Consider the following 12,745-nt stretch of genomic DNA (forward strand, 5'->3'; position numbering starts at 1 on the left):
AAAAAAATTAAATAAACAAAGATAGATGAGAAGGATTGTGTGCTATCTGCTCGCAGTTTCACTGATTTTTGTGGGCCCTAGGGACTTTTGCCTTCCTGGGCCTCTCCCTCCATTAAAATAATAACATTAATAACGTTATTAAAATTACACAAACGTAAATATATTAACATTACATACTAGAGCCTTTTGGTCAACTTCACAGTTAATATTTATCTTCTGATTTCAGAGAAAATGACAAAATTTTCATGAGCCATTGAAAGTACTGTGGGGCCTGGGCTCTGTGCCGACCGTGCCTAAAGGATTTAGACCTGCGTGCACACGAATATGAAATTAAAAAGCATGGTTATCTGAGTAGGAAATAAAATTACCCACATACACAGACATAGGCACACGCAGTGCTCACACGAAATCCCCTACAATTACGAGGACGGTAAACAGGGGCTGTGCAAGCCGGGTGTCCTGCGCGGCCACTGCGAGGGTCTCCTCGGCCACTGGGCAGCGAGGCCGGGCCAGCTCAGAAACCGCCGGAGAGGAGACCGACCAGGGAAGCTGCTGCGCCGCGGCTCGGTCCGCGCACCGCTCGGTTCCGCGCTCTCATCTGCGGACGGCCCGCTGGATTGTTGCGAACGGCCAGCGGCCGCGCGGCGAGGCCGGGTCGCCACGGTTTGCGCACCAGAAAGGGACGAAACGGGAAACAGCCTGCCGGCGGCGACGCCACCAACCGAGAAAACGAACGACCCCACCGCGGAGCCCGAAAAACGAAACGTGGCGCAGGCGCAACGTGAGGCTCGTTGGGGGCGGGACGCGTGCCGCGGAAAAGGCCCAATCAGGGGGCGTCATGGACGGGCGTTGCAGGAAGGCCCACTGAGGGAACCAGCGTGGGGGGCGCGGCAGGACAGACGAATGAGAAAGCCGGCGTGTGGGGGCGTCGCAGGACGGGCCAATGAGAGAGCCGACGTGGGGGCGTGGCTATGAGACTGGCGGTGCGGAGGCGGGGCCTGCCGGGCCACAGGGTCATTTCCATGCTTGCGTGGACGCGGAGGATGCAGGACAGTCGCTGCGAATTTTTAGGACTTTCCAGTTCCAGTTTAGACCTGAATGTGACGGGTTTGTGTTGCTGTTTGGCATTCGTAATTTAAGGAAATCCCTTCTTCTGGTTGAAAGCACGGTGTGATTCCCTGGCCTTCCTGCATCAGCATCACCTGGACAATACAACCGGCAAATAACCGGATCCTGCTACAGATCTGGTGAATCAGAAGCTGGGGGGGGGGGGGGGGGGAAGGGGGGGAAGGGCAGTAATCTATGTTTTAAAAATGCTCCAGGTAGTTTTGGTACACGCTGAATTTTGAGACTGCTTCGAAGTATTGTGTTTCCCTTAATTCAGGTGCTGGAAGTGACACCTCAAATGTCAGCTGAGCTAACCCAAGCTGTTTACCTTCAAGATCGTTACCAGAGCCAAAACAGTGCTTAGGCTTTACCCACTCAGACTTCGATGCCAGAAGATAAAGTGAAAAATATATGTGTGTCTAAAAAGGAGAGATCTCGGGGAATGATTTGGGTCAACAAGGAATGTGGAATTCCATTTCTCCACAAATTTTATTGACCCTAACATCTCATTTACAGACTTTTTGCCCTCCTCATTTAGACTTCTCCAGCAAACATAGTCCATGGTAAATAATGATTCTCTGTAGGCCTGTAACAGCAGTAAATTCTATTTTCATAATTAAAACAACAAATAAAACGAAAATGCTAGAACACGGTTTAGTTTCTTCTTCTTCGCTAAGGCTCTCCTTCTAATGAATCCGTGAACACCAAACCAGGATGGGTTAAATTCGGGCAGAATATTCATACTAATCAATCCTTCTCGGGCAGATCACTTTTCATACTTCATAATTCTATGGCTGATTCACTTTTCAGTTACTGTTTGCATTCATTTCTTCTCTGCATTCATATCTCTCCCCAATTGAAGAAATAAAAAGGGTTTGTTAGGTGCCATTTTGCCATCAGCCTTACTCTTTGATGTACAAGAAAGATGTTTTTTTGTTTTGTTTTGTTTTTTACATGTGCTTGTATAATGAATCTCTGCTCCAATATTACCTACACTTTAGTCATTTTTAGCATGAACACATGACTCAAACCAGTAAAGAGAACCCTGGACAATAAGATCTTTGTTCCAAATCCTCCAGTTATCCTTCCACAGGTGGAATTCAAGCAGTTCAAAGGCTTGCATTTTCTTCTTTTAGTTTCTGACCTGAAGAGAATTGGCCCCTCTGATTTCATTTTAATTCAATGACTAAAGAAATCTAATACTCGTTAACATTGGCTAAGCACTTACAAAATTATTTCAAGACTGATTTAAGAGCTTTGCATGAATTATCTTACTTAATCCTTAAAATAGCTCTAAGAAGTAGTATACTATTATTTTTGTTGTGTAGATGTGGAAAGTGAGACTCAGGAATGCTGTCTCTCATTCTTTGGAGCCATTGCAACAACTCACCTCTGGCCCCTGTCCCTGTTGTTATATGTGTACTTTACCTCGTTATGATTGCTGTAAATCCTAATGGAGAGCCTACTGTGTGTCTGGAACAGCCTTAGGCATTGGGGAGTCAGCAGCAAAAAGGACTAACTCTGCCCAATGGACCTTAGAGCCTGGAGAATGGGAAGAGAAAACCAAGAATATGCAAATTCATGTCAGTTATGCTAAGGGTAATGAAGAAGAATGAACAGAACAAGTTTAGAGCCGGATTGAAGGGCACCATGTGCATTTGCTGGTCAGAGAGTGTCTCCCAGATGTGGTGACATTGTAACCATCCACTCACCCCCAAACCCAAGAAATGTGGGGCGAATGTCAGCACGTAAAATGTGCTATTCCCAGTTGAAGTGTCAAACACGTAACAAGGTCTAGCTCTTCATCTCCCTCTTTTCCCTCTCTGCTTTCTCCTACTATCTTCCTCTGTGCCTTCCCCTTGGTCTTCAGGCTTTGGCGCTCCCTTTCGCAGTAGCCATTTGCTTCTTCCATTCTTTTTCTCAGTCCCTCTCACCTTCCTTCTTCTCCCTATTCCTAAAAAATAGCCACCATTTGGCTGTGATACTTTTATTGTTTTGTATTTATGAAATGCAGCTTAACATTCACGGTTAAACTTTTAGACAAAATTTGAAAACGTTAGTCCTTCACTTTTCTACAATTCCTGTTCCCTTTCCACGGTAGCGAATTTCATGGTTGGTGAAAGGAAAGGTCAGTCAAGTGCCGCTGTCCACGTAAAGCAAAGGGAGCGTTTTCTTCTATGTAGCGCTGTGTGCCCACGCCACCAAAATGAAGGTTAAGAACTCTGAACTTTCCCCAGCGTGATCTCCACCTCTCCTAAGTCTTCTTTTCTGCCGCCAGGGTGTGGAGGGCAGTGGGAGTATAAGTCAAGGAGGAGACTGCTGAAGTTGTTCATCTGAATAAAGTACAAAAACATTGCCTTCAATTAGAAATCTCCTTATAACTTTTGGGTCCACAGTTGATCTAAATAAACCCAAACCATTGACAGAACCATCAAAAAAGAAAATAGTTGGAGAATTCAAGTTATGGTCAAACATAGCCATCTAATCAAAACGGTAAACCTATGGTTTTTCTTATGACGATGTGTATGGTGAAGGACCAATTTTATCCAAAGAGAGATGTGGCCTTTGCCCTCTGCTGGGAGGGAATCTCTAGGCTCATGGAATGTCCTGCATGATAAGATGATCTTTGTTTACCTAGAAGCCCTGGGCTGCACAGGATAGGGTAATAATGTCACTTATGTTGGGGGCTTTGGGTCATGTGGCATGTGGACTACCTCCAGAGGGCCTGCTGACTAAAGTTCAGCCACGTGGACAGTCAACCATGTTCATATGACAAATCCCCTAGGTTGGCAATGTCTGTGTGTTGTGCCAATATTGTTGTGCGGCAGGGAGACATAAACCCTCCCCCGGCCTCCACTGGGAAAGGACCTACCAGAAGCTCTGAGTTGGGAAGCCTGTGCTCCATGCGCCTTTCACCTTGGCTTATGTGTAATCTGTATCCTTTTGATGTAATTAATACCCCCCAACCTTGGGTGCGATAAAGTTTAGTGGATTCTGTGGTATAATTCTAGTGAATGACCAAATCCGAGGATGGTTTTGGAGACCCTTCATCTTTGCACTTGGTGTCAGATGTGAGGGGACGCTTATGGGAGTATACCTGAACTTTGCACTGTGTCACAATGATATTAGTATTACTAGATTCTGTTTAGTACTCAAATATTGGGATGAACATTTTGTCTTAATGAGCTTTGTAGTTTCCATGGGAGCCCAAGTCTATTCCCCTGCCAGTGGATTTCCAAAGAGTGGTAAACACTTTTTTAGGTCTTAGTGAGTGATAATAATAATAAAAAAAAAAATTGAAAAAGTAGCTATAAATTTCATTGGTGGTCTACTAACCTGAGGGCTCCAGAAGGTCAAGGACACCCTCACCTCTTTTTATATTTCCAGTGCCCATGCCTGTGTCTGACTCAAAGATGTTCAATTGACTATCTTGAATGAGCTGATTTATAATAATACTCTGAACTGTTGCCATGCTACAATCTAGTAAGAATTTTGACACATGTCATGGATCTCCTTATAAGCCTTCATGACTAAATTAATCTCTTTAGTTTCTTCTTGTATGTCTTTCTCCTACTCTTAATCTGTTACTTTACACTTGAAACATTGTAGTTTACTTTTAAGTCTGACTCAATCATCAGTTCAAATTCCACCTCTTAAATCAACTAATTGAGCTTTTACTTCTTGTCCCACTTTAAATTTTATTAATTTTTATTTTTTATATCATTGATTTTTATATCATTAATTTGTTATATTTGCATAGGCTAAAGTATTTTTCAGATTTTACCTTCCCCCCCCCCCCCCCCCCCCCAGGAGTTAGAAGTTTATTGAATACACTGAAAGGGAGTGATAGGACAGCAGAGAAGAGGCTAGCGCTCTGCTTGGGGTTTTATCTTTTTATTGTGTTTGTTTTCCCTTTTAATTTATCTTTTTCAAACCTACTAGTTTTGTTGGATATTCCTACAACCATCATGAAGCAGAGATTTGTTGTACAGATGGCTGTTTACGATTTCTCTGTTGAATTCATTCAATTAATTCAACATTTTCTCTATATACTGGCAACGTGCTGGTTTATTTGACTACAGAGACAACTGTTCGGTCCTTACAATCTCAGGGAGAAGTCCATCAGGACATCATGAGGAGTTTCATTGGCTTTTGTCTTTGTGGATTGTGGTCAATTTTAGTCTAACTCCTGGAATTCTTAACGACCTAAAGGAATTAGGTCTAGATGATCTCTGACTACTCCTTAAATAACAAATACTTTTTATAATCGAGTAATTAAAGCATTAAAAAATGATGTGAAAATTTCACAATATGTTTACATCCTTACCTGGAAAGGTGAGCTGGAACCCAGTTCCCCTTCTGATTACATGCCACATTTAAAGTGACTTGCTTCTAATTAGTAGAAAGTGGCAGAAGTGACAGCATGTGACATTCAAAACTAGGTCACAGAGACTTCAAGGGTACGTTCTCTGCCTGACTTCTCTTTCTGCAAGAGAAATGCTACCACATTTTTAAGAGATTTACCCTCCTGAGGGTTCCTGGCAGGGAACTGAGGTGTTACTGTGGTTCTCCTGCCAACAGCCAACAGGAACTCGTGCAGGAGGGCAGCCAGCCAACTCTGGTAAGGAATAAGGAATCTTCCAGCTGTGGTCAAGCCCTCAGGGGACTGCAGCCTGTGTGTACATCTCAACTTCAGCCCCACGAGGGACCCTGGGCAGAACCACCCAGCTAAGTCACTTGTGGATTCCTGATCCCCAGAAACAAATTGAGGGAAGAAATGTTCATGGATTGAGCTGTTGAGTTTTGGGTAGTTTGTTACACAGCAGTAGATAATAGAGGAGAGTTACCATAATCTTAATGACAAAATCTGATATGGCTAAACCCAAAAGAGAGTGTGACTCGAGTAGGGAAAAAAAAAAAACCCACTCTAAAATATTAAAATGTATGCAGCTGATATTTAAGATAATAATATAACATGACCACATAAGATTGGGGCGGTGGATGCAAGTATAGATTAACATTAGGAAATCTACATATATTCATTGTGGCAGGATAAAGGAGAAAAAGCACATGAGCTCATCAAATGGCAAAAATTCATATATCATTCCTAATAAAAAGACTTAAAATAAATTTAGAAGTAAACTAAGCAACACATACAGATTACACACACACACACACACACACACACTCACGTGCACACGTGAACGAGCAGGGAAACAAATTTTTATGTCATGAACTACCAAAGCCACTTTGATTAAAAAGAGGAAAAAGACCATGATGACTGAGAGCATACCTATATGGCATCCAGTTTGTGATTTTACCTGATACAATAACATGATAATGTAATTAACATAAATAGTTATTGGAAAGAATATTAATTTTTAAAATTTCCTAATTATAGTATTATATGCACCGAAAAGCAAGACAGTCCATTAAATATCGATTAGAATTACAAAGTTTAGTAATCGATAGGTATAGAGTGCATGTAAATAATTTCTCAATTATCCTCCCCTCCCCCCCAAGTATTTATAACAGTATTTCAGTCTGATGACACCTGTCAGAACAGGTCGAAGACAAAACCTTGTTGTAATCAGCCTTCTATCTCTTGTGAGAGTTTATGGGGCTTAGGTCACAGTGTGATGCAGTGACCCCCCCTTTTTTATATCAGTTTTCACTCTTTTATTTATTTTTAATTACACGAGTAAACCATTAACTCTAAGACATCCTCAGCCATGATCTTTGAAAGCTCACATCAGCATCATTCTCTCTGGTTGTCCTTCTGGTACCAAGATTAGATGTATTTCAGACAATTTTGCTACTAATTCCAGATCTCTTGAATTCACTTTTACTTTTCTCTCTCTGGATTTTGGGTAATTAAGACCTGCTTACAGAGTTCATGAAAATTCTTCAGCTGGGTCCAATTGGCTATTTAGCCTATCCAGCAAGCTTTTTAAATGTTAATTTTCTTATAATTAATTGTGTGTGTGTGTGTGTGTGTGTGTGTGTGTCTGGAATTTGTGTTTGGTTCTTTTTTTCAAATCTTTGTGGTCATTCTTTGCATTCTCTTAGGTTCTCAGCGTATTTCAAATAGTCCTTTTTTCCCCCTTTGTAAATAATAAATAATTTACTTATTTTGAGAAAGAGAGAGAGAGAGAGAGAGAGAGAGAGAGAGAGAACCTCAAGCTAGCTCCACATTCAGCCAGATGGGACTTGATCTCACCAATCCTGGGATCCTGACCTGAGCCCAAATCAAGAGTTGTGCACTCAACCAACTGAGCCACCCAGGTGTCTCCCCCTTTTTCTTTTAAGAGTTATTAAAGTGAGCCACTTGAAATCTGTATCTGTTAATTTCCTTTTACTCTAGTTCCCTGCTCTTATTCTGGGTCACAGTGTCTTGTTGAATAATGTGCTAATGTCCTGTACGAAGCCTCTGGTTCCTTTCCTTCCAGGTGTCCTATGCGGGGATTTGTTGAGGCCCAGAATGAAGCTCATTCCCCCAGAGAGGATTTGCGTTTGCATTACCCAGGTGCTCAGGGGCACAAAGCCAGCTTGGGCTTAATCCCTAAATTAATTCTCAACCTGGGTGTTTGAATCCCTGTGATATTGATGCCAGAAACCAATGGATTGTCCAGATTGCCGGTGGCAGAATCTACCTTGCTCAGCACTAAGGCTCGGGGCACCCTCTTCCTTGCCATTGTCCGTGGCGAGTGTGGGTCTGTGTGCATGTGTGTGTGTCTGTGTGTGTGCTCGTTTCTAGCTCACCTTCTACCCTGAGGATGTGACCCGGCATCAGCGTCACCAGGCAAGATTTCTCATCAGGTTTCTTGGCGAATAATAAAGAAAGTCTACATTTTCCTCACTCCCCAGCAGCTGAAACCCTTCAGGCCGGCGAAGCTTGTGCAACAGAAACCGCTGCCTGCCCGAAAGGCTTTCCTTCCCTTCCAACCTCCTCTCCGGCCTCACCTCAAGGGTACGCCAGGGAAGCGGCCGGCGTGCTGAGAAGGGGGCCTCGGTCCCGGGGGGAACCATCACCTCATCACAGTCACACACCTGATGGGACTGAGTAGTGGGCCTCTGTCTCGTGGCCCAGAGGACCTTACAGCTGAATGCTTCCCAGAGACTGTAAGCGAAATAGGACTTCCTAGGACAGAGGCGACGGTAACTGACAGGACTGGAAGGCCTCTCAGAGCCCGGACACGTTCCCTTCCGGTCCCGCTGCGACTTTTGGATACAGTATAGACTCTGCCACCCTCCTCCCCCAGAGAGGCCCCCTCCCTGGCCGGCTGCTCAGAGCAAGCAGATATGGGAGCCGCTGCAAGGCAGGCCGACCAGAAAAGCCCACGAACATTTACCGGACGCTCCCACGGCCTTCGGCTGTTTTCAGTATCACCTCCATACATTAAAAAGGAAAAGAAAAAAAAGTGAGGAGAATAAAGTTTTCAGAGCAGGCTCCTTTGTGCTCTGGGTAAGCTCCTTCCTTATCAACTGCCTGAACAACGTGACGATCAATTTGGAGCTCGGCCCACGGAACCAGGAGTTGTACACTTGCAATGGCGTTTCATTTAAAATTAAGGTCTAGTTTGGTGAAACCGAAGGAATAATGGATGTAGAGAATCGTTGTTTATGGTGAGCACGCAATTTATACTGTAGGTGTTACTGACAGAGTAACTTGAAAATACTTTCTACGCAGCCCTAACCAAAAATTGAGTCGTGCTAGATTACCAGATCCTTGAAAACAGCGTCCGTAATGAAAGGGTTACACCTCATTTGTTGAAAACATGCATGGCTCTGAAAAGAGCCTTTGGGGTTGGGTAAGGGGGCGCTTACTTGGCAAGTCTACTTGGAGCTGGTGTACTTGGTGACGGCCTTGGTGCCCTCGGACACGGCGTGCTTGGCCAGCTCCCCGGGCAGCAGCAGGCGCACGGCCGTCTGGATCTCCCGGGACGTGATGGTCGAGCGCTTGTTGTAATGCGCCAGGCGCGACGCCTCGCCCGCGATGCGCTCGAAGATGTCGTTGACGAACGAGTTCATGATGCCCATGGCCTTGGACGAGATGCCGGTGTCGGGGTGCACCTGCTTCAGCACCTTGTACACGTACACCGAGTAGCTCTCCTTGCGGCTGCGCTTGCGCTTCTTGCCGTCCTTCTTCTGCGCCTTGGTCACCGCCTTCTTCGAGCCCTTCTTCGGGGCCGGGGCGGATTTGGTGGGTTCAGGCATTGCGCCGTGAAGTTAACACGCTATAACTAAGAGCTGGGAAAATAACTCGCGACACCAAAGCCACGTTTATTTATAGATGCGGTATTCAAATGAGGTTAGTAAGATTTCGTCCGCGATTGGATTAATTTTAGTGTGTCGTCACAAATGCGGATGTAAAAGATACTTGCAGGTCTAGCTTTTCATTGGCTGCTTCCTTACTTTGCTTCGAGCCAATCAGAAGGCTTAGAGTAGGCTGCCTAAAGCTACTATAAATAAGCCTGTTAAAGAACTTGCGCCGTAGATTTCAGTCACTGAAACTTTTACGGAGGACATCCTCGCTTTCGGTTTATAGGTGTAGACCACTCCCTGCTGGCTAGTATGGCTTCGTGCTTGGAGTCTGGGGCCTGCACCAGTCGGTATCTGGCGGTTAGGATGCCCTAGATGCTGGAGCTGTCAGGCTTTAGGCGGGTAATAAGTGGTCGTTGGCCCGAAACCCATAGTCCTTCCCAGCTCGCCTCATTGATTAGCAACCTGCTCTATTGCGCCGGGCTGGTCAGGAGGTGAGAAACACCGTACGTACCTGTACTAGCAAATGCCTGGGAAATACGGCTTCCCAGACTTCTGTTCGCACTTTCACCCTGCCCGTCAGCGCGGGAGAAATTTACCACTGACCAGCCTACCCGAGAAATAAGCTCGAGTTTTGAGTCGTGGATAGGCTTCCGGGGCCTTTACTGAAACCCCTGCACGTACAAGTTTTTAGGGGGTGCAGCACGCAACTAAGCCTTGCCAGGAGACGCCGCACCGTGCTCGAGGGACCGCCCCACCGAGGTGGTGTCCTCCCCCCGGCCACGCCCCCTAAGGAACACAGTGTAACAGCTCTTTCCTTGAGGTCTGTGGGTGGCTCTGAAAAGAGCCTTTGGGTTGTGTTGAGCTTCTAAGCAGTAGGCCAAAGAAACTTATTTCTTCTTAGCTGCCTTCTTTGGCTTGGCTGCCTTGGGCTTGGCGGTCTTTGGCTTGGCCGCCTTGGGTTTCACGGCTTTGGCCTTCGCTGGGCTCTTAGGCGCCTTCTTGGCCTTGGCTGCTTTCGCTTTTTTCGGGCTCTTTGCCTTTTTGGCTCCTGCAGCCGCCGCGGGCTTCTTCGCCTTCTTTGGGGTCTTCTTGGCGCTCTTCTTGGGGGTGCTGGCCCCGGTCGCCTTCTTGGGTTTCTTGGCCGCCCCGGCAGCCTTCTTGGGCTTGGCCGCGCCCGCCTTCTTGGCTTTGGGCTTGGCCTCCCCGGACGCCGCCTTCTTGTTGAGCTTGAACGAGCCCGAGGCGCCGGTGCCCTTGGTCTGCACCAGGGTGCCCTTGCTCACCAGGCTCTTGAGGCCCAGCTTGATGCGGCTGTTGTTCTTCTCCACGTCGTAGCCGGCGGCCGCCAGCGCCTTCTTGAGCGCGGCCAGGGACACGCCGCTGCGCTCCTTGGAGGCGGCCACGGCCTTGGTGATGAGCTCGGACACCGGCGGCCCGGACGCCTTGCGCTTGGCGGCGCCTGCGGACTTGCGGGCCTTCTTCTTCACGGGCGTCTTCTCGGCGGGGGCCGGCGCGGCGGGCGCGGCGGGCGCGGTCTCGGACATGTCGAAGGCGGGCGCGGGGAGAGCGACTCGAGCCGGAAGCGGAGGCACTGGCCGGGACTCGGGCCGCGCCGCTGCGCCCTCCCGTTTATATAGGGCGGAGCTGCGCCGTGATTGGTGCGCTGTCCAGCCCGCCTCGCTGGCAGCCGCAGAGTGTCCTCTCGGATCCCGAGTTGTGTTTGTTACACCTCAAAAAATGCCAAAAATATCAAAATTCTCTACATCGAATCGCCCGGTTTTTCTCACAAAATGATCCCTGAAGCCTCAGGCTTCACGCCGGTCTCAAATTATGAAGAAAGCACAAAGCTTTATGCCAGAAACTTACAATATTTCCCGCCGTGCTCTTCAAATTTCAACTCAGAGAAACAAAACTTTCTATTTTCTTCGTAAATTATAAACCGATCTTTAACTGTGGAGTTTTCTGACCTCTCAAATAGGATTCTCCAAGTGGTTAGCTTCTTATATGTCCAAAAACCGTGCCACTGGCACTAAGATTTTTATTACAAATCTGCGCTTAAGTGAGGGAAGTAACACAGGCTCCTCGGAGAGTCCTGCCTATTGAGCCGAGGGCATTTGAGTTCATCAAACTGGTTTAGTTTAATGGCAAACAAATTATTGCCCATTTGGGGTTAGATTTTGGACCCCTGGGACATCAGTCTATGCAGTCATGGTTTTATTTCTGTCGGCTGCATCTGGGTTTTTAAATAATTCTTTAGGATAATTCTTTTCCTTTCTGCTCCCAAGGGTTGGGGGCGGGGCTGTTGCTTCTCTTTTCCCTGGACAACTGCTCCATGAGTTTAGATACCTTGAATTCAGGATTATTTGGGACGGTAAGGGGACCCCAAAACATAGTCAGGGTGGACAGATGCAAAAGGATTAATTTTCAAATAACACAGAGATGAGGTCCATAAAATCATTGGAAGTGGAGGGACACGTTGAGGAATTTGCAGTGTTGCGGGGTTCTTTGGCACATTCTTCAGGATTAAACTGTAAGAAACGAGTTAGAGATGAAATTCAAGCGTTGATCGTATGGGGAAATACGTTCGAAGTGTAAATGATAACATATCTACTCCCATTATTAGAGCAACCCAGATCCTGTCATTACTCAATAGCTGATGAATGGCTAGTCCACCTACGAAATATGGCTTCCGTCATGAAGATTATGGCCCTATGCTTCCCAGACATCCATAAAAAAGAAAACAAGTTACGTGTTGGATTGAATTGCAAGTTCAGATTTGCATCTTAGAGGTGGATCTTTGCGGGACTATGCAAGTTAAGTCATGGTCCTCTGAAGACATCCTTTGCAAGATCTGTGAAAGATGGGTTTGTTTGGGTAATTGCCCAATCAACAGAGAGTCTATGTTAGCAATGACCATCCAACTAAAGAAATCATTCCTGGAAAATGATCTGGCTGGAATTGTCTCTAAAAACTTGCAAGCCATGTACTTGAGAGACAACGTACCATTTTGGCCAGTGCTATAAAGTGATACGACACCATTCTTTGAGTGTAGCTGGTTGTAACACAGCATTGGGCATCACGGTAATTTTTAGTTTTGTTGCCACAAATCTCCCTGCACAACAGACCTTACTACTGAAATCCAAAGAGAATATATACCTTTGATTCAACATTAATTACAAGTTTCAGATTAGTGCTACTTAAGTTAATGCTGGTACAAAATCAACGTAAATAATCTGTATTTTTAAAGCCTTAATGTATAAACATTTCAATGTAATTAGTGCATGCTAGTGAAAAATAAATATGCCCTTTGGTATATATTAATATAAAAAGGGAGAGGATAAGGTTCCAAAACAGACCAGTTGATAGTTACTAG

The 12,745-nt window shown here is 45.8% G+C and overlaps 2 protein-coding genes and 1 long non-coding RNA gene across 3 annotated transcripts; 1 reads left to right on the forward strand and 2 right to left on the reverse strand.

Annotated features, from left to right (window-relative positions):
- Nucleotides 1-953: 953 nt before the first annotated feature.
- Nucleotides 954-1,755, forward strand: LOC123609524. Its single transcript, XR_006717795.1, has 2 exons — nt 954-1,247; nt 1,385-1,755. It is a non-coding gene; the product is annotated as an uncharacterized LOC123609524 (long non-coding RNA).
- Nucleotides 1,573-10,087, reverse strand: LOC123609483 (histone H2B type 1-M). Its single transcript, XM_045500561.1, has 2 exons — nt 8,935-10,087; nt 1,573-3,440 (listed from the first exon to the last, which is right to left on the reverse strand). The coding sequence occupies exon 1, from the start codon at nt 9,322-9,324 to the stop codon at nt 8,944-8,946; it is 381 nt and encodes a 126-aa protein (XP_045356517.1). The 5' UTR covers nt 9,325-10,087; the 3' UTR covers nt 1,573-3,440; nt 8,935-8,943.
- Nucleotides 10,088-10,197: 110 nt separating this feature from the next.
- Nucleotides 10,198-10,967, reverse strand: H1-4 (H1.4 linker histone, cluster member). Its single transcript, XM_045500534.1, has one exon. It carries the CDS (start codon nt 10,914-10,916, stop codon nt 10,260-10,262), a length of 657 nt encoding a protein of 218 aa, XP_045356490.1. The 5' UTR covers nt 10,917-10,967; the 3' UTR covers nt 10,198-10,259.
- Nucleotides 10,968-12,745: the final 1,778 nt, after the last annotated feature.

This window comes from Leopardus geoffroyi, chromosome B2 (genome assembly GCF_018350155.1).
Source record: "Leopardus geoffroyi isolate Oge1 chromosome B2, O.geoffroyi_Oge1_pat1.0, whole genome shotgun sequence".
NCBI classification, from domain to species: domain Eukaryota; kingdom Metazoa; phylum Chordata; class Mammalia; order Carnivora; family Felidae; genus Leopardus; species Leopardus geoffroyi.